The 22,821-nt window shown below is 38.3% G+C and overlaps 1 protein-coding gene across 46 annotated transcripts in view; it reads right to left on the minus strand.

Moving 5' to 3' along the window:
• The window catches only part of CAMK2D (calcium/calmodulin dependent protein kinase II delta), a 265,256-nt gene that overhangs the window by 35,480 nt on the left and 206,955 nt on the right, over positions 1–22,821 (minus strand). For 9 of the 46 annotated variants that reach the window (XM_007054430.4, XM_037897075.2, XM_037897065.2 and 6 more), the window contains 5 exons: positions 20,799–20,836; positions 19,305–19,337; positions 14,733–14,792; positions 13,110–13,151; positions 10,355–10,403 (listed from right to left, as the gene is read on the minus strand). In XM_007054430.4, coding sequence (XP_007054492.2) covers positions 10,355–10,403; positions 13,110–13,151; positions 14,733–14,792; positions 19,305–19,337; positions 20,799–20,836 — 222 coding nt within the window. The remainder of the gene's footprint in view (positions 1–10,354; positions 10,404–13,109; positions 13,152–14,732; positions 14,793–19,304; positions 19,338–20,798; positions 20,837–22,821) is intronic. The other 37 variants (XM_027833887.3, XM_037897086.2, XM_043545403.1 and 34 more) reach the window with 14 other exon arrangements.

A 22,821-nucleotide genomic window follows, 5' to 3' on the forward strand; every position in this document is an offset into this window, starting at 1 on the left:
AATGGTACATGGATATGATTTGCTGACCCACATTTACTTGCAGTATTATTTTTAAATGGAAACTATTACATTAAAATGTATGAAAAATGAACTCTTGCTCTGGTTTCACTGCCTCCAAATTACAGAAATACCTCCCTTCCAATACAAAATAATAGCACAAGACCCTGACACACAACGTTAGAATAGGTCCTGCATGTCTCCGATGAAGTCAAGGAGTAAGAATCTGTGCTTGAAGACAGATTTGTGAAAGCAGAATTCAGGCTGCCTTTTAAAATATTCAAACCTCTTAACTAGCCACAATGCCTATATACATTCACACACGCACATGCACACACATGCTCAGCATAAAAAGAATCGGCCAGGAAAATTTTAAGTCTTACACAGATTCATAGTGCCCACATATCTGTAATGCTGTCTGTAAACACTCAAATCGATAACCTACGAAATAAACAAATTAACTGATGACAAATTAAAAAGATTTGTGCACATCAGAAATTGAGTATGTCCCACTGCATTTTGGTTGCTGCTCCACAGGTGTGCAAATGGGTGGGGTAGGGGAAGACCTATGTATATGTGCACAAGAGAAAGCTACAATCCTGCTGCTTGTTCAGTTTGTGCACAATGTAAAAAGAATGGAGGCATGTTAAGTACCTTCAAGCACTTGTAACACCCTAAAGCAGGCATTCCAGGTTAGGAGTGGGTTCAGAACATTTGTACATATGCTGCATCTCTAAAAATAAGCTGGGTGTAACTTCTCTGAGTGCTCTTCCCAGAATCCCTGAAGGCATCCTAACTTCTTCTCTTCTCCATAGGTAGAAAGTTTCCAGCCTTTGCCTCTATTGTGGTCAGCCTCTACAAATCTCTTAAAGTGGCAGTGACTACAAAAGTCACAATATATAAGCAAGATATGCCAGGTTATGGGACCTTGCATAATGCAGAGCTGCTATTCCCCTGACTCATTCTAGCAGTCAGAACAAGTGGGTCCTATCTGCTTTAATCCATGATATAAAATAGTTTGAATATCACTCTGAGGTAGAAGGAACAATGGGCACAGACAGAGAGGTGCTGCCAGAGAGGAACAGGCAAACACATAAATATACTCAAACTGGCTGGAAGTTTATATTTGTTATTTAAATGAATAATAAATACTACTACTACTCCCTATTTTGGATTAAGTTTGTGTACTGTGTTAGGAGCAGGATGGGAGTGGTACTTGTTGAGTCTAATAGGAACTTGTATGTATTCCTGAACACAGAGATGCTTAAACAATGAGAAAAACAACATCAGAAGAGGATTCCTCAAGTCATTGCTTCCATTCAGGAACTCTTCACAATCTGCCCCAATATATATGTATCTTATCAGGTATTCCACTTGAACACACAAGCAAACTTTTATTGCTGCACTGTAATTAACTGGCCAAATGTTAGAGAGTCCCTCCAGCAGCAATGTTAATGAAACAGGGACATTTCACAATTCTTCATTTTCAATCAACAATTCATCAGCTCCAGCCAGATGAGCTATTCCACATATTTATTCTCCACAAAGTTATTATTAAAATGATATTTTGTATCTCAACAGCCTCAGTGACAATAATATTCTTCATTATCCTTTGGGGCTAGAGGGATAAGTGGGTCCACAAAAGGGTCAATAAAATGTAGGAACCAATAGTGCCTAACAGGGACAACCCTGAGCAAAGGGTGGTGCCGAAGTGGGAATCTGGGGAAGAATTGTGACTCAGAGAGGCACAATGCTTCCTGGAGCTCCCCAACATGCAAAGGGGCTTGTCTCTTCATGGGTACAGCTTCCAGTCTCCCTACACACTCACCTCCTTCCTGCCTACTATGTGGTGTTACACCTGCAAGGGCACAAGGAAGGAGGAGCCTCCAAATTCTGGGCAGGGGAACTCAGGAACAGCAAATGGGCCTGCCAGTAGGCACAGTCATCTTGTGCTCTCTCCACCTCATGTAATGGAACTGACTAGACTTTGTGTAGGCTGTACAACACAGCAGCATTATTGGGTTGTTTCAGATGTTTATTGTTCTCCCTTGAGAAGACTGCTTTGTGACTCCTGATAACAGTTTTGCAATTAAGGTCATTAACAGGAGTTCTCTTATGTCCTTCAGCCAATTTTCCACTTTTCTCTTTAATTTAACCAGGACACAGAAGATAGGCATCTAGGGCTTGATTTCTATGGGAGCAGGAGCAATGGAGACCTTTCCAATGACAGGACAGCTTAGAAAAGAAACAGCTGTCAAGCCCTTGCTGCTCTGCCCAACAGTTTTGCTGCTTAGTTTCTATTGCATTTGTTAACTGCTCCGTAGCAGAATCAGGAGCAGGACCACTCTCTCTTCTAACTCAGACATGTATTGCTATTATCCTTCCTATCAGGAAACAGTGAGTATAAAGGGTATATAAACCTTTGTTAATTTTGATATTAAACAACCAAATAAACAATATTAAAAAAAACATTTTTTTAATTTACGTTCTCTTATAAGTGCATTCCTGGATGAGCTAAATTTCAAACAAACTTTTTAGCTAAATTATAAACCCAAGAAAATATGGGCTTATAAATATAGTATTATCTCTAATCATCAACATGGCATTATCTCTAATAGTGCAGAGGCTCAGCTAGAATTAAATTATATAGTTAATGAGGTTAGTTGCTAAACTACACAGAATGGTTTGAAGGAGGATATTACGAATAAAAGTAAATTGCACTGCAACTATTTTTCTTCACATCAATTGCAGATAAACTTAATTGTTCTTCAAGTTATTGCTTTCCATTAACTGAAATTATTTTTATTATGCTGTTATTTATACTGAGAAGTTATTGGTTGCTAATATATCTGAAGCATGCTCAAGACAAGGTAAATCATACACTGAAACTTTGAGAACAGAAGGCAACATCAGTGACTTAATTAAAGTTAGTTCTAGATCATATACTACTAAAAAAGCATAATATACTATTAGATTGTAACTAGCTATGCATGTGTGTGAAACTGAGGGGAAGAGCGCACAGGAAATCTCCTCATTACCCCTTGTACAACAAGTGAAAAAATTTACCCAAGTGCAGAGGGCCAGCATAAGCCCTATGAACCACTAGTCTCTCCAGATGTAGTGGGAAAAGGTGTGGAGAGAACAATAGGCAGTGTTAACACAGCTGAACAGGCATAAGGAGTACACATGATGAAACCTTTCCAAGATAGTAGCAGGGACCATCCTCCCATGTGTACTCAACAAAGTCCACAATGCCTCATGGTAGGGCAATGTACATCTCTGCCTCTCCTACTGACAGGTTGTGGCTTTACAGTCACAATCTAGTATTCAGTGAAACTCTGAGGACATTGGCCTTGGTTTTGATTAGGACTATCACTCCCTTGACAAGTGAGGGGTTAACTGTAACAAACCTCCCAAGATCCCATTTACTGGTACAGCTAGTATCAAGTAATCTGCATTTTTGAAATCTCATTGTAGTCTGAAAAGTCGCTATGTGAAAAAGGCACATCTTGTTAGGTTTTACATCTGCTCCATGTGCATGCAGAATCGTATCTGTTGCCTTCAATGACTAACAACTTCTTAGTACTTTGTTTCCTGTGTTTTACTTGCAAAATCAACACAGCTAAGAAAGAGTGAGCTACTGATTCAGCTAGGAGAGGCTGGATTATACTCCTTCTCACACATTATCAGCACAATTGTTTTCTAAGTTCCAGTTCTAGCACTAACAAGTTTGTCTTCTTGAAGACAATGATGTTCCACATGCATAATCAATGAGATAATTTTCTTACTGGTGATGTTGCTTGAGAAGGAAATAACCAACCTTGATTTTCAGGCCTACGGTTCATTTTGCAAGGCTAAGAGTTAGAAAAATGCATCTTTTTTACTTGTAAAATGAACATCTTTGGTATTAGAGAGGCAAGGTGGATATTAGAGACCCACTTTGTCTCTCTAATATCCTGTGACCAACACAGCTATAACAACATTGCAGACATATTTGGCATGGAAGTAAATGAGAAATGGAAAATGTGGACGCCATAATATTCTTTTTACAGAATCAAACCACACTTCAAGAAAATTGATCTAACCTATTCCCAAATTAAGTGTTAATTTTGGCTTTCTAAAATCTCTTCTATTGGAGTATCCATTATAATTCCCATATTCTCTGCAGGTATTATTTTTATCATGACTGAAGCAAAAACAATAGAACTACATGGGCCAGGAGAACAATTTGATGAGTGACATCATGGAAGTGAGAATTTTCCTTTTTTAATCATGCCTTCTGCTGAAGTTCAAGAGTATTTTTATGGCCTTTCACATACTGCCCTTTCTTCTGCCAGCTCTTTCCTACATACCTACCATGCCCTCGACACTTGTTGTGTGTGCTACAGACAACTGAAACACCCTGAGACCGACACAGAAAAACATGGGACTTTGTTTTTTATTCACACTTAATGTCATGTGATGACCAACTTGTGTTAGCTGTATTAGCCCAACAACTTTTTTCAGGGATTTCTCTCTTTTGGAAACAGTGAGAGTATCAAAGCAAAATCCTAAATACAGTACTACTTCTTTATTTTCAAGTGGACAGTGACACACTAAGCAAAACTACATTGGGAATTTTCTGTAGCTATACTGGTTCCTGAAATAACAGGGCAAAAGGAACTTCTTTACTCTGCATTACATGTCGATAACTAGATTGTTCAGCCATCTCTGACTACTGCATCAAGGGTAGTATGACGTTGCAGTCCATCCTCCAATCTTCTAACTGTGCTCTTCTCCACCACATGCGTGACCATCTGCATCCCTACCACACAATCAGATGGTGAAGATTGGGCTAAGACACTACACCACAGTCACACTGTGAAGATTGGGCTAAATCAAATTTCTGCATTGTGGCAGCCACTCGGCCTTTTCCTCTCAGCACTCTGTTAAGACTAGTCCATGATCTACATCCAAGGTCGCAAATAAGTAGATGTAAATCAGGGCTTCTGACGTTTGCCAGCACTCCTGCCTTTCTGTTCCAGAGTAGCTGCCACTCTACAAAGAAATAGCACTTGGCCTTAATGTGCCATTGTTCTGAGATTGGCACTGGGCTGGCAGCATGAGACAGAAGTGCATGAATGGCAAGAGGATGTTGTGAAGACAATCATGGCAAGTCAACAGGAAATGCAGGTGTAGGTGATTTCTTCTGGAAGTGGGCAGATCTTCTGATAGGAAGTATGGGTTGCTTATTTGCACCTGTTGTCAGATTTGTATTCAGCAGGTTGTTTTCATCCATCATAACCCTCCATGCAGTTTTATGGGAGCTATATGTGCCATCACATATAAATCAGATGTTAAAGTACGTCAAAGACAATCACTAACGATATGAGCGGTTGTGTTCATCTCCGAAACAATGGGATGCATTTGCCAACTTCTGCCCCAAACTGTTGCGTACTGCTCTACTGATGCAAGAATACGAGCCCCAGGACTGAGGTGAGTAAAACATTTGCCTCGACTTCCAGGAGGTTCCTGCTAGTCTCTGGATCAAGGCAGTGCAGAAAGTAATCTTTTACTTTACATGTTCTAAATGGGGTTGGTATGTTAGGCTGAGGTCCAATTTGACTCCTAAGTTAGTGACATCTGGCTGGAAAGGGAGTGAATGATCCTCAGCACAAACTGTAAGGGGCTGATTGGCCAGGAAATTATTCAGATGGAGGGTTGCGGCCACCTTCTTAAGACTCACTTAGTGCATGTCTCCACTGATGGAGCTAAGTAGCCAGAGAGTTCATGTCCTTGCTGAATCACTCTTCAATATTTTGTAGATTACTATCCATGTTGGTAGATCATAAGTATCTATGGTGACAAGGAGAGGCATTTCCATTTTGAACCACACCATAGGCTTACAGGAAATAGTCTGCAGAACCTTAGTGGTCAGCTCCATATGCTAGACAGTGTTGTTTGCAGTTGACAGGTCTGCCAGAATGGCACAAAGGCGTGTTCAATATCTTGTGTTAGGTGAATGAGTTGATCTTAGGTGCACTATTTGTCAGGCTCTAGGTTTTAGGCAGTCAGGCCTGGTGGTTGGAGTGGTGGTTGAGGACAGGTACCAAGAGTCAAAGCTGGATGCAGATTCAGGACCGGGCTGAGGGCAATGCTTAAACCAGGATCCGGGGATAGGCCATGGATAAGAACTGGGGTCAGAGTCTGTAGATAAGCCAAATCAGGATGATAGTGGAGTCCAGATGTGGGTCGAAGCGGGGCTGCAGTCAGTCCAACGGTCTGGGAGGGAGAAGGCGGATGCATGGCTGGAGCAGGTCAGAAACAGGGCTGGAGCAAGGTTGGAATAGGGTACAGACAAGTCTGAAGTGGGCTGGAACAAGGCCTGGGCAGACACAGGGATAGGATTGAAGGCACGCTTGAACCTCAGGGCACCTGTAACACTGTGAGGCAGCAGAAGAATTCCTAGCTGAGCGGTGCTGTTGCACAGATTAAGGCTGTGTCTACACTGCCACTTTCAGCGCTAAAACTTTAGTCGTTCAGGGGTGTGAAAAAACACCCCCGAGCAACAAAAGTTTTAGTGCTGAAAAGTGTCAGTACAGACAGCGCTTTATTGCCGGGAGCCCGGCTCCCGGCGATAAAGCTACCACCGTTGGTTCGGGGTGGTTTTTTGTTTTTGTTTTTTTAATCGCTGGGAGAGTTCTCCCCCGGCGATAAAGCGTGTCTACACTCCCCAGGTCACAGTGCTGCCTTGGCAGCATTGCCGCGGCCGCGCTGTAAAGTGGGCAGTGTAGACATACCCTAACTTGCAGTGAGAGTGAAATACCTGTGCCTTGGGGGTAATTTGACCTAGGCCCTGCTCAAGGATAGGCATGCCTGAGCAATGAGTCACTGCAGGCTTGGCTTTGAGGGATAAGTCAGTGTAGCTGAGTTGCCCCAGCATGCCCCTGAGATGAGTCACTGAAGGCTCTGTTGAAGGGGTGAGTCTTTGTAGCTGAGTGAACAGCCCTGGTCTGTCTACAGGTTTGCCTGACATTCTCCTTGTCTGAAGTCAGCCTGAACAAAGAGCAGTTGTGGCCTGATAACCTTGCTGATGTGCATCAGAATCAGTCTCTCTCAGAATCATAAGCTTGTATGTAACACAACAGAAAGAGATGTGTCGATAGCTCTTAAAATCTTCCAGTGGTTTTTCCTGGTCTTGGAATGCCTATGACCTTTGCCCTGTGCCACATTTTTGGGATGCAGTTGTCCTGGAATCATCAATTAAGGAACTTGAGCAGCAAGCTTTTGGGCCTAGGTGAAGAAGGAACTCATGTGAGTATTATCCAGGCTTCTGGGGGACTGCCTTCTTGTGACATCCCCATGAATAGTGCACAGCAAAATGAAAGTCAATGAAGTGTTGAACACAGGCAAAGAGCAAAATGAACTGCATTTTAATGCACACATTTTGAGTCTGAAAAGGTTTCTTCAAGTGTCAACTTGTTCAGTGGAACTAACAGAGCAGGGTATACTTATGAATATGATTTTGAGCTTCTACAGCATCTGTGGTTAATTCTGGATAGTTTATTTTCCCCCACCCACATTATATTAATAGCAAATATCCATACTACAGTAGCATCCAAAAGCTCCAGTTGGGATTGGAGTCCTGTTGTGCTGACTGCTGTACAAACACACTAGAGAAAATCCCTGCTCTGAAAGGTTTACAATCCTAAACATATCTAATGGCTCATTTACACTGTAAGTAACTGTAATAAATGGATCCAAAGCACCTGCAGGAAATAATGGAAGCATTTACATTGCCACAGTGTTCTAAATATTTTCCAAATTTATTCATTTTTTATAGTAATGGGGAATCAAAGGAACTGCAGCAACAGTCTACCATGCATCAAAAAACAAAAACACCCCAACCTTATCTGACTGCAAATAGCAATGCTTTCCAAAATTACATTTCATTAAATTAAATTTCAATTAAATTTGAGAAGAAATTCTAAATCTCACTTTTCCACTCTCTGCTGCTTTGGAGGAAAAAGCAATGCACGGTTTGTTGGAACTAACCAGTATTTTTCAGAGAAATTTGTTTAGCTGTCTTTCAAAGCAGAGAATGTGAAATATTTAACTACATTAATATGTGGATGAAAGCTTGTAAACTGGCTTATTTTTGAATTTGCACAAAGTTACATAGAGCTATTTAATTGTGATCATCTCCAGTGCCTTATTTTGAAATGTCAAGGTTAACTGGCTGTTTAAAAATAGTTTCCCCATTATTCTTTTGCTTAGTAATCGGGAACAAAAATATTATTATTAATGAGATTATGCTGCAAAAGGTGTAATGGCACACTGTGCTGGGTGTTTTTCTGATAGCCTTTTACTTAAATAAAAGAAAAAATTAAATAAAGGTTTGACTGCTTCATTGCCCATTTGTTTATTAGGCCTGTCTGATGAGGCTTTCGGTAATACCTGTTTGAGAGGAACTGGGCTGGTGAGTTCATAGTCACATGAACTTCCAGGGGCCAAAATACCTTGGAATCACCAGGTAAGTGTCAAATATTTCATGGGACTTGTAGAGGAGTAGTTATATAATAGCACCACACACATTCTCTGGGATTTACTTAGAAATTTTGGAATGTGTGAACTGAGTGTTGGTGGTAGGAAGGGGAAGTAAACAGGGAGTTCTAAAGGGTAGGACAAGAAGCATCCTTAAACTTGGATAGTTCCATCTGCTTTGCACAGCGGGTGGTAACTCACTGAGTTCAGCCTAATATATTCAGGTAACTGTGAATGCTGGATAGTTCTAATTACATTTTAAAGGAAGGTGTGTTTTGAATCCATATAAAACAGTTTTTCCCAAAGGTTGGAGCACCTGGAGGGGTGGGGGCGCTGGGCACAGATGGACCTGTCATAATCCTCTTTTTTTATAACTAAGTTTTTCTCTGGAGACTACATAGGTATTTCTATCTGTCTGTTTGTAATAAATGATCTTGTTGAAGTGATAATATACCAAACCATACAAACACTGCTTAGCAGGAGAACATTGTTACTTGAATCCTGGGATAAGGTTTTATAACACATAAAATAAAAGTGAAACAGAAGCTATACACCTCATTAAGCAAAAGAACTCTGTCTAAAAAAGACAATATATAGGATATCACCAGGTTACTGATGTTCATTTGAATGCCAGCTCATAAACAATGGAGTGTCCTACTAAAGAATTATCTTATCTTGTGTTTCTTATTACATTTCTGACTTGGAGATACTCATGAGTCCTAAAGCATTACATTATCAGTCCCTTACTCTGGCAACATCAATTACTTTATCAAACAAGGATACTGCATGCTCCATTATCCAGAAATAAAACAACAGTTGACTAAACACGATTTGAGCAACTGCATCCACTGAATCAGTTTCATATTCTAAAATGTTCTCTCACAGTCTTGAAGCTATTGAAAACTCCAGCATCTTAGAATCTATATTTTAATGCATATTTCTGCAAATAAACACTTTAATAGTGACACCCACAGACATAACACTTCTAGTATAATACAGTGCAAAACCAGTCCAACACTCTAATGGTTAATTAACTGAGAAATCTCTCTTTTTCTTACTACTTCACCTCTTATTTTTCAACATGTCCCTTCTTATTCCTGTTTCTGTTTTGTGAATCCACTATAACTAAAATTTTGTACTTAAAGCTAAAAACCAATATCTTATATGAAATATATAATACACAAGCTGAATACACTGGTTTTAAACCCACAAAATGTTATTAAAATAAGAATGAATAATGTCACAGCATAGAATTTAAAAAAGAAAAAAAAAACCTTAAAAAATAATCAAAAAGATTGCAAAGTTAAGAAGGTTATTGTGCAGAAAATCAAAAAGAAAAGAAAAAGGTGACTGAAGTTAAGACAATTATAGGGCCAGAATACAAGAGAAGCACAAAAAAACACTGGCATCTGAACAGAAATGTTTTATAAATGCTGATCTGAAAAAATGCATTAAAAACACATGAATTAAAGCAAGCAAACAAAAAAAATCAAAATACCATATACAAAATGAAATTTAAAATAATATTAAATGTCATTAGTTTTTAAATCTACACCTACTACTGCCATAATTACAATTTTAAATGACAAACTTCCTTAATTCTAAAATGCTACAGAAATGGTACACGTAAAAGTTAGACTATCGAAGTCAGATTATCCAAGTCAGAACTTAACATATAGAACTTCAGCAATGAACATAATTTTCAAAAATAATTGTATGTTCTCCTTGGATTACTTAGGAACTCCCTCCATCTGACAGATCAACAAAAGTTAATAAAACCTACTGAAATATATACATGTAGCCATGGTTTTGCCTTTCCAACTGTCAATCATACCTTTCACATCTTCGTCTTCAATAGTCGTATTGGAACTTTCTGTTGACTCCTGTTAAGAAGTAAATACAAGTGAAATGCATAAAGTGACCCAGCATATTATTCATGCACCTATGAAAATTACACTTGGTATTGTACAGATCATGCAAAGCCTTGAAGCAGGCTATGTGGATGTAATTCACAAACAAATGGTCACAGGGATTGAGATGTTTGTACCTGAAACTAAATGTCAATAATTTTCATCCATTTCAAAAGGGAACATTTTTATTAAACGTATTTCTGGCTGTCCAGTTTTTGAATGTCACACGGATGTATGGGGAAATATAAAAATATCTTCATGAAAATGAGCTAACTTGTTGTTTTTTTTTACATTCTACTAGACAGAGTATGTCTGAACTGTTATATGAATTACGTCAGCCAAATATTAGAACTTGCCATTTTAAGCTTCGTGAATATCAACTGTGTAAAATAAGTCACTCCATTTGAGCTTTTAAGTATAAAGTAAGCAGAATGTTGTATTTCACAATTTAAAGTACTTCTTCTGCTCATATAAGAACTCATGCAATAAACTGAAAGGCTCCCCTTGATTTCAATAAGAATTGAATCAAATCCATGACTGCATTTTTATACTCTCCTTGTGCTAAAAAATTTGAAAGAGAGCAAGTTAGTGGAGAGGCCCACAACAATGCTCCTAGATAATCTAAGATATCTTTGAAGAAATATTCTTTAACCAACCAGCCACACAGAGGAATGACTTGTCCATCAGACAGTTGTATTGAAATCTTTGCAATGTTAAAAGGCAAGGCTCTTATCACAATTTTTATAAGATATTAGAAATGTGAAAAATTAGGGAGCACACTTCAAAGGACAATGTCAAAGGTAGTAGGCAAAAAATTGGACCTACTCTTTTTCTCCTAATTTTTTTTTTGCAGAAGATATACTTTTTATGATTTTTAAAAATAAATGCTTTGTTGCAAATAAAAAAAAGAAAAAGAAAAAGTCAGAAGCAAAATACTCGAGTAAATATATCCATAACAAGCCAGTTTACTTCTGAGACAGAAGGGAAAAACATAAGATTTATTTCAAGCTTCCGAAGGGTTACTATCCACATTAATTAAATAAAAATTCCAAAATACCCTGACAGTGTCCTTTTGTCTACTATGATTTCACAAGACAAGTCAAAGAAAAGTTTCAGAATGGTTAATGCATTACTCAAATGTAAAAGAACAAAATTATATGCAGCAATAAATCAACTACACTAATCAATCCACACATACAAACCAAGCTTAATAAACCATCATGCTTTTCCTATTGTGAATGGTGTTAGACTATTCACTCCATATAAGGGACATACCATGCTCTATCATATATAGTACCTAGAAGAAAATAAAAACCACACACATACAAGCAGGAAACGTCATGCACAAGCTCACACGAGAGATGTGGCCAGTAATATGGAAGCATCCACTCCAGTTGTCATGCTAAAATATTTGTTTTTGTAGATAATGAAATTTAACAGTAACTTTCCCCATAAGTAGTTTTCCTGTCCATGTTATAACTTTTTGGGACATAAAATATCTAAATTGCTATGAATATATAATAATGTCAAGTAGATGTAGTCATGCCAAAGAGCTCCAGTGTTTTGGTTTTTTGTTTCCCTTTGCTGGGCTTTAGTAAAGATTTGACTAAAATTAAAATGCTGGTGGTACACTGCCTATTAATAAAACATGGGAGATGAAATATGGACCATGGGTGCAGAGAGTAGTTGGTGCAGTAGTGAAATGAACATCACAACTTATTCTTACCCACAAACTATAAAATATATAATCAAACGAAGAAGAGAGATGACTACAATATGCACAATTAACACTTTTTCCATGCTTGTGAAATGCCTGCATCTGATATTTTCCACTCAGACTCTATCCTTTGCAAATACAGTATTGAGCGACCACAAGTAATTACACTAGATAAATGTGACAACAATCCTTTGGGAACTTTAAATTCTCAGCACACACATTAAAATCTGTTTAAATAAATGAAATCTGCATATGAAAACTAGGAACATGAATCACAAACAACAATATTCCCTAACCCCTTTCAAGTCCACATAGGGAAAAAAAATTACCACACATTATAGAAACCAGACATCAAACACAACCATCACAGCACACAGAAGAAAATCAATGAGAAAAATCAAATCAAGATTTATGAATTCAAAAGAGCTTCTTGCCACTTCAAGTGTTAGCTTCTTTTCAAACCGCAAGATGATGTTATGGAATAAGTCAAAAGTTCCATGCAGAAGACATGTCACAGTATGATGCATAAGCATGCTGAGAAACAGCTGATGGAAAGGGCTCAAAATATGCCTTCATCTTGTGTATGAAGCTTTCACTAGAATCATAAAAATAACCTTACTATACTCTGTGTCTGAATACAACTTTCCTTTGTTTTTCTGAGAACTGAAAGTTCTTGCCTGAAGCAAGAGAGGTACAACACACCATGAATCTGGTTCCTCAGGGTGCTGAGCGCCCTCACCGCCTACAGACATCCACAGGAGCTGAGGGAGCCAGCAGCCAGGCAGAAAGCATTCAGTGGGAACAAGCCACAGATGAATTAGGCCCAAGAGGCACCAGGTGCAACAGATACAGGAATGAGATTTTCCTTGCTAAGCTCTGGGTAATGGGCACATTCTGGCTTAGAATAGTGGATGAAATGTGCACTTTGGAGAAGCAAGATGGAGCTAATTCTTTCTGAATACCTTATTTCCATCAGGGTTGTGGATTACTGTAGTTTGGGGCTCCTGAGTGAGAACAAAATAAAGAGAAAAACAGTTCTCATTGGTAAACACATTCACATTAGTGTGAGGGAGCGCGAGAAGAGCCAGCAGACAAATGCTAAACAGTGACAAGAGCTAAAGCAAATGTTAACTGCTGCCAAAAGATGAAACAATGTCTCTAATAAAGATGCCTCGACTGGCAACCCAGCAAGGAAGGTTACCTCACCTACTGCAGCAGCATGCAAAGACCTTATTCATGATCAACACACACACAGGGCTTTGAAGCTCTGGGGAGGTCAGCTGAAGAGGCACTCTGTTTCACATTGTCCCTTTTTGTCTGACCCTGCTTTAGCTCAAAAATGGTGAACTATTTTAATTTAAAAAATACTGTACGCTTATTACTAAAGCAAAAATGAACACAAATCAAAATAAAGATGGGCTGAACAGATTCTGAAAGATTTGGGTACCTCTAAACACAAACGGTGTTTGGATGTACAGGGGTTATTTCCAGTCTGTTGCCCATTTGAACAGCATAGATACCAATTATGATGGAAGTTCTTGATGCCATTTCAAAGGTTAACTCCCCTCTTGCTTCCCTTAAAATGCAAGTTAGCTGGCCCAGGAACAAGCTGCAGCAAGTGTAGCTTTTTAACGTACTCACAGAGGCCTGGGAACACCTGATGGAGTTGAGGACTCATGTACATACCATGAAACCTTTAAACTACTGCTCTGAAATGACTTGACTTAATGCAGGCTTCCATGGGAGCTGCGCATGCAAATCTATGGGCAGAATTTGTCCTTATGTTTATATTAAAGAGCAAAAGCATTTCTTCAGAGCTATGTACCAAAATACATGAGAAGTAATACTGCTTAAATTTAGGTAATTAAATAGCAGCATTTGTGTTCGTAAGCCCTCCTCCATCTTAAGAAATGTGACTTAATAACAGAAGCAAGATTGTGACATAGAATCTTCATGTACGCTGTCCTACTGTTTAGTAATATTCCCCTAGCAGAACTTATTACGGAGTAATGCTTACTGTAGATTTAAGGTGGCACTATACAAAAAGCTTTATAGGACTAAGGTGCCTTTTGATACCAGTAAGTGAAGCCTTGCAAAGTCCTGCTGGGTTGTCAGAGAATAGGGGGAATGAAAATCTGAATAAGGTCCATATTGTTGATGCCTAGCAATAGTCCTGTTAGCTCTCCTTGATATCAAAACTTGTGTTAAGGCAAAAGAAAAGATAACAGGTACAATTTAAAAAATAAGTCAGCACTTAAAAGCATGGAAACAACCATCAGGTGAAGAGTTAAGGGCAACATCAAGCGCATTCTATTCACTTTCTTACACGGCATGCAAAAAATTAAACTATCGCTACTAATGCTACTACACCACCACATCCAGCTTTTGTGTCATGTTTTCTATTTATAAAAATGTTGCTTCACAATGGACTTCCTCACAAAAAGAAAACAAAAAGTACAAACAACAAGAAAGAGAAAAAATTTTATAAAGCAAACAAAGAATAAAAGCAAAACACAAACAAAAAAACCGCAAAGAAAACAATAAAGAACTTAAAGATAGGGTGAAAAGGAAGATTCCAGGTATACCAGCGCCGGGGTAGGAATATTTTCTTTGGGGCTGGTTACCACGTTGGTTTTGTTGTTTATCTGTAGGTATGCAGAAAATAGAAATAGACAAGCCTTAGAATTCTTGGTAGCTAGCATATCTATATCTCTCTATATAGAATATCTATATACAGATATAGATAGGGAAATAAAGAATCACAGAAAGGTCAACTTATGAACTTGAAAAAAACACTGACAACAGATTTGATAACTGGCTATAGCTTCACCCAAAGACGCTAGTGACAGTATTTTGGACTTGTTCAAGGAAGTCCTATATAGAGCATAGGCAGTTTCAGCTCTGACACGTAAATGAATGAAGAATTTTTTAATAGTGGCTACAACCAAGTAATAGGAATTCACAATTAATATGGATTTTAGAAAGAAAATGCCTGTATTTCCATTGTGATTTATTTGCCAGTTTAGATCATGCAACAGTGTTAAGTAATATACCATCATTTCACTTTATTTCTAGGAGAGTGTCACTAGGTTAAATGTCATTTTGTTTTTCACGGAAGGAAGCTTCAGTGGTTCAAATTTATGTGTCATTTACACCCATATAAATCTGTAATTGGTAACTCGAGATTTATATGGGTGTCATTGAGGTCAGAATATGTACAGGTATATTCACTTTGAGATTTTTTTCAAACAAGCATTTAGTATTTCAAATGAAAAACATATATGTTTCGTTTTCATTTAATGAAATAAACTAATTTGCTTGTTTTTAAAAACCTCAGTACTATCATTTTCCAATCTGGCTGAACCTGCAGTAATACCTTTCGTTTACTGTACATTGGTCTTTCAGTCCACAGAACCCAAATTAAGAGTGTAACTTCCTGTACTGTATCTTCTCAACATTACTACTTTTGGCCCTGATCCTGCAAACAGCTATCTATGGGAGTAGTCTCAATGACTACAAAACACGCAAGTCTTTGAAGAACTGGGCTTTTATTTGTTTAAAAAAAATTATTCTCTCTCTCTTTCTGTATCGCTCTCTCTTTAAGTAAGACTTTAGCAATTAATTTAAATTTCTCTGATTCTTATACCCATTTTTAAAACCCACCTTCCATAACTGCACCAGGTAAATATCACTGTGGTTGTAAAACTGGAGAGATTTTAAAAATCAAGCCCCAAATAAAGTTTTCATACCCACTGGAAAGCTGGTTTCAATTATAACGAAAGCTTGTTGGACTCTGTTGCTGTCAAACTATTTTCAATTAAAATTACTAGGATTTTTTAAAAATATTTTTGACCAGTTCTACTTATAACAGCAGCAGGTCAAAGAAGCAAAATGTAAGGTGGGCTGTCTGCATACAGGGTTGGCATCATTTCTACCCGTCAGTGGTATAGAATCTCTACGGCTCTGCTGTGTTAGTACTCTGGTACTGAAAATGTAAACATTACATGGGAAAGAAATGCAATAATGCAAATTCAGACTTCTCTTCTTTCACTGATGGACATTTTGTCAATATTAAAGTAAAATTAACTACCACATTTAAAAACCAAAAGTCAAGCCCTTTGTGTCAGTCAGGCTGTTGATTTTTTTTTATATAAAAGTCTTTAGGAAATCTAAAATGTTGAAGACCTGAATAATATTTACCAGAGTGTGTAATGACATATATTGGCCTAGCCCTAGACTAATGGTTTAAGCACTGGACTGAGAGCCAGGAATTTCTGAGTTCTAATTTGAGCTCATCAATCCCTCCATGGCCTTAGGTAAATCACTTAACCTCTTTGTGAGATGGGGATAATGATATTTAGGTCATGTCTACACTTCAGATTTTCCCCAATTCTACCTCTGCATTGGTGCAATCCCTAGTACAGACTGATAAAGCTGCTGAGTAAGCTTTATTTGGGCAAACGTGCCCTAGGGGCGAAATCATGACCCCACTGAAATCAACGGAAGCTGCTGTAGCATTGATTTTAATTGTTCCAGGATTTCACCTGAGGTGTTTGCATTGGTGGCTGCCCATCAGTTGCTGGAATCAGAGCAAATCTGAAGCATAGCCAATGTCTTAGTTAGGACATGTCTAGACTGGGGAACTCTGTTCTACTGTAACTACATCCATGTAGTTAAGATGATGGAAATCCCTAACATGGACACATTGCTCTGGTGCAAAATGGGCTTGCACTGGATTTCAATTTATCCTCTAAGATATTGAAAGACACATGCCAAGCAGGGCAGTGTAACTACATTAGGGACAATCTCGGCCAGCACTTAACTACCTTACAGGGGTTTAGTAAGGAACAATTAATAATAGAAAATGTTACTACCTGCATTCCTTACTCAGGGAAAAAAACCCACTGAATTCAAGGAAATGTTATTTTTTTAAATTAAGACTACACAGATTATGGAACAACAACAATACAGACAACCATGGACAATCATATTCTTTTTCTCTTGTAACAAGAGAAAAATCACTCTCCCAAGTTTTACAACTAAAAATGAATATTTATTAACAGTTTTGCCACCAAGACAGAAGTATTCAAAGAGCAAAAGAAAGAAGAAATGAACACATACAAAGCATATATGAGAGAGGGAATGAAAATTTCAACAGACTTCTTACAGTCCTAATCAGCAACATCAGAAATCAAACAACACACCATAGAAGCACTTGTCATGGAACATGTAACAGACAAAGGATAACCAAATTTCAGAGAGAATTTTGCCTGAGTAAGGAGAGCAGCATTGAGCCCACACTCCCCTGGTCAAAATCCTATAAAAAATAAACAACATTCATTCCACTACCATCGAGAACTGAAGAATATATACTCAAACTTATTAATGGTACATCAAGAATACAGAATTTACATTAGTACAAATGAAAAAGAGAATATATTGCATTGTCAAGTTATTTCGTCGGTATGAGCACAGCTTGGCTAAATACTTCCAAACTTAAAGAAAAATGGTAGGTTTTAAATCACATTTACTGCATTTATTTTAACAGAAAGGGGAAACTATTAAAAAACAAATTCAGCATTTTCATACCAAATGATTAAGTGATTATGGAAAATTATTCTAAATTGGTGTACTTCTATTTGTTGTCAGGAAGGAAAACTTTTTCTACTAAAATTGTGGTTGCTGTGAAACAGCTTTTAACTTTATAGCATCTCTTTCTCTCTCTCTCTCTCTCAGAGCAAACAGTTGGGCAGGGCCATACTGTCCTAAGTATTAATGTTTTTTATATATTTTATAAAAATTGTATAAAACTGTCTCTCGGGATCTAAATCCTCCAAGCATCCTATGTAGTGTTTCAGCAGACTAAGAGCTGGCATGCGGTGTGTTTGGGATGCTGAAAATATCCTACCATATCTGGTAAATGGCCCGTACTTTTGTATTAAAATGTCTCTTGCATGAAACACTGTATCCAGCTAGATGATATAGGCCATTTACAAGAGAGCTATTTTCAAGGGGAGGTCTGCTTGCCCGTGACAGAGTGACCAGCTGGAGGAAGTGGAACATTTGCTCTGCTCTACCTGGATCAGCAGTACAGAGGCATGGTGAAGTGTCACCGTTGAGTAAGCTGCCTTGCCAGGATCACCACCATCATCCCAGAATTCAGGATCAATGCCAGTTAAACAGGAGGATGGTCACTGCCTGCCTGAGGACCCTGGTGCTGGGGGAAGGGAGTCTATGTATTGGTTCTCAAATGGGGGATCTGAGTTAGAGGTTGAGAAGGTCTTGGACTAGGAATGGGACTGGTTGGGGGTCTGGAGAAGAGAAGGAAGGCGGAATGTCTGCTGTGGCCTGTGGTTGTAGCTTGACATCCTGATGTGAGTCAAATGACACTAAGACGCTTAGAAAAACCTTATTATTTGATTCTAAAAGTACAACATCCCCCAAAAGAAAATAAACAGCCATCCTTCCATTTGTTATTTGATTTCAAGGGATAATAAAAATATACAAAGTGGGGTTTTGAAAATCACCTTAAAATGTCCTAAATACTGGATATGTGCTCAGTTATAGCTGGAATCAATAAAAGTGGATCTTGCAGTGAATTTATTTAATTTATTTATTTATTTACAGAGGGGGCAGCAGGAGTACAGAGGTGTCTCTTAATGGATTCCTGATGTTGAACCGTATTCATACTATATGGTAAAAGCTCTAGCAATTTCCCAAGTATTGAAATTTAAAATTTTTTTTAAAGTTTCTATGTAAATAACTACACAGAGGGTAATGTCTCCATTACACTTATTATTATCCATTTATTATTTTAATGTTATTAGTTTTTAATACAAGGAGATTAAGAAATTAATAGAAGACTGTTTAAACGAATACTTTTTTTTTTTTTTTTAGCGTACTAAAGACAGCTGCATTGGCCAATGTTACATCTACTTTTTTGTATTTATATTTCTATAGCTAAAAATCTTGCTTCAAAGAATTGCAGAACAATTCATTACAGATGGCATGTAGCACTTCTTGGTTTAGAAGTCACAAGTTTTCATGTTAAAGGTCTTGTAGCTTCTCAAGTTATGTTAACAGATTAAATGCATTTATTTGATTTCTAAGTGTGAATGTTTCACAGGAGGAAAAATCTGGCAGATAAAGATCCTCACCATCATTTGAACACTCGAACTGGACTTCCTTTTCTGAATTGACCAGTCAGAGAGAAAAGGAAAAGAAGAAAATGTGACTGGTTGGATTGAAAATATCAATGCATGGAGTACAGCATATTTTTGTTTTCAAAAAGACAGCATAAGCTGCAGTAGAGAAGGAAATACTTTTTTTGTGCGGGGAAGTTTCTACATGAGAAAAATGCTGAAAACAAACACTCCCACGCAGGTAAACATTTCCCCCCTTGCTTCACATAACTGAGCAGGAAAATGGTAAAAAACTGAAATATCCTGAAAACCGAAAGTATGAGATCCCAACGAGTGTAATATTAGCAAACCATTGACGAAAATTCTCAGCAACGTTGCTATCAAAATGGAGATACAGCAGATGCCATTATAAACCTGTAGGAAGAATGGTATTTATAAAAATACTAGCCTGACCCGAACACATAAAATTCCCGCATTCCACAAAGACATGTTAAGGAATCTGTATTGCAATGACCGAATAATACAGAATGATGTGCTTCTTCATCCTCTCTAAGATGCCCATTTTTTGACTTTGGGTAACATTCAGTAGAGTATACTGAATTCATTTTAAGAGCCTTAACATTTTTAAGTGTGAAAGAATACGTGTGAGAGAATAAGTAAAGAACAAATCTGCTGTGAACTGAGCATTTCAGTAAGTAGCACTCTGTTAAAGAAAAGAAAGTTTAAGCAGAAAACTAAAATTCAGGTCAAAGACGCTCCTGAGAATGAGGCAGAACTGAGAAGAGAAGAAACTTTGCATTATCTACGGAAAGCTGGGGTGCTTTATTTAGTCTTCAGGAATCCTCTGAGAAAAAGAAATACAACATTTTTCAATGCTCAGTGATTTTTTTCCTGGCTATTTTTCAAAGTATCTGTCTAGAACATTCATTTGTGAAGCATTTCTCCTCCTGCGGGACCTGGTGATATGAAAATAGGAACTCTAAATCATCTATGAAAGTTGCCAGAATGTTCCCATTCTTACCAAGGTCTATTAGTCAGGATGAGCTTATTCAGTGAAATCTTAAACACCCAGACTTCTACCAAACACACCAAGTACACCTGGTGGAATGTACCTCATGTGGGGCCCAAACTACGAGTAAGCTTCTGACGCTCCATCAAGCTTACATACCCACGACCAAAGTCTCATTTATATTAAGCAGCTAAAATACAGTGAGTCACTAACGACAGGACTAGCTTTTATTAAAAAGCAAGGAATATATTCCCTTGTCAGCATTTTTCAGAACCTTATTTAAAACATGGTACAGTTTTTCAGCCATTTCTTTTCTGACACATTATTTTGAACTTAAACTAATTTCAACTTCTTCAAATATACAGTGAGAACCATTTCTTAACACAACCTATGAAGAAGAGATGTAGTTATTTCCAATCACAAAGTCAATAGACATTAGAAGAGTACAAGGAAAAGAAAGCTGAATGAGATGTATAGTTTGGTGCATTTGTTTAACTTACCTTGACTCCATCAGGTTTTTTCAGTAAACTTTTTGCTGCTGTAAAATGAGAGAATAAATTCAATGTCAGCTGGTTATCAATAAACTCCATCAGGTTTGAAGCAAAGCAAGCACTTTCTGTTTTTAGTTCCTCCCTCTGCTGCTTTACATTTAGGAAATGGAATATTTACAGCATTTGAGAAATTCTAAACTACTGGACATAAGGCTGCAGTACCACTTTTCTTAGATTTGCTACCTGGATTTTGTCAAGATCCACACTGAGCTGCATTAGGCACTAAACACTGCCACATCCAGTAGAATCTCATTATTTCACATTGAGAGACCTACTACAAGTTTCTAAAATGTGTTCATTAGCATGTAAGCAAACACACAAAAGCCCTGAATTGGCAAAGGCGTATGCATATAACTCTAACTGTATGAGTAGATGAACTGAATTCAAGTGAATTATTCACGTGGGTAAACGCTTGCAGGGTCACAGCCAAAAATATCAAGAATAACAAATCACTGTCATTTACTATTTTGCTTTATTTATAAGTGAATATGGACTCCTAGAAAATACATTGTAGAATACAGCAGAACCCCATTTAACTGAGCCTCCATTATGCGGCTCTCTGTATTAACCGAACCACCAGCTGCCCAGCGCTGACAGTGGTAGGACTTGGGCTGGAGCCCTGGGAGGCTGGGGCTCCTGCCTGTTGTGCTGACAGTCAGAGCCCTGCTGCCCAGGGATCACAGCTGGAGCCCTGCCACCCATTCCCCAGTTTATCTAGACTTTTGGTTATCCAATCTGGCCCTGGTCGCAGGTAGATCGGCTAATTGTGATTCCACTGTATTTTGTAAAAATGATAGCATTTTACTATTACATTTTTGATCAGAAATGGGGATAGATTAGCTTTTTTGTGATAGATACAAATGCCCACTTTGCTATTGGGGCTGTGGCCAAGCCGAACCAGCGGAGAGAGACCCTAGACCGCCTTGACTCCTAGGGTTAGCCTGTGATCTATGCAGGGTTATGGTGGAGTGGAGAGGAATATAGGGGTTGGAACTGGCCATGAACCCCAGCCTGTAGTTGTTCACCTAGTTCAGTGGATACAAAGACACATTACTGACTCCCCTGTTCCTTTGATTTGGAGTATTTAGTACTACTTCTGGAGCCAGGTGATCAACTCTTAGTGCCCTCTTCACATAGCAAGATACCGAGCAGGAGGAACAGAAGAAGAGCTGAAGGCTGCAGAGGTGAGTTGGGAGTCGCAACCTCTAGGTCTTGTCCATGCTGTTATAGCTGGTGGTGACACCAAGTGACTAAATGGCTGTGGGTAAGCCATTGGGCTTCCATTTGTCCACAAATGTTTAAAGGGGAGTTTGCCAGCCATTTCTCCTTGTTACACAGAGAGGCAGTTGCTGAGGACAAAAGTGCAAAGAAATGGAGGGTTTGGAAGACTTTGGACCTGACTCTTGGTGTTGATGGGCATGGAAGTTGGCTTCGCTGTCTTACACAGCTCGAAGCATTACTCATCTGGACCCTTATCCTGAACATGAAGAAGGATAGCAGGGATCACAGACACTTGAGAAAGGCCCCTTTATTTGACTGGCGGAAGGAGGGCTTATTCTGTTGGGAACTGCATTAGTCTAGTTTCAGCCTGTTTTCTAGGGTACCACCATTTCTCTGGGTTAAGTTAATGAAGATAAAGCTTCTGCTTCATCTACATTTCTGTGTCCATGTCTTATTCACCTGCTGTGTCTGGGTCAAGTGCTCATATTATCATGGTTCTACTGTAGACATGATGGACTATATAACCATAGAAACTGTGCAGAAAAGAACAGATCTTCATTAAAGTGTCTTTCACATTTGTTAAAAGGATACTAGAACTTCAGCTAGAACTGAAGTTAAGGTTATCTTCTATAATCTAGTAAAACTCCTCAAAATGCACTTTATCAGTTAGGATAGCAGATCCACTCAGACCGCTGTTAAGACTGTGTCTCTGCTGCCCATCATAAACCCCTATTTTTCAGGAGCAGAAAAA

Source organism: Chelonia mydas, chromosome 4 (assembly GCF_015237465.2).
Source record: "Chelonia mydas isolate rCheMyd1 chromosome 4, rCheMyd1.pri.v2, whole genome shotgun sequence".
Classification (NCBI taxonomy): domain Eukaryota; kingdom Metazoa; phylum Chordata; order Testudines; family Cheloniidae; genus Chelonia; species Chelonia mydas.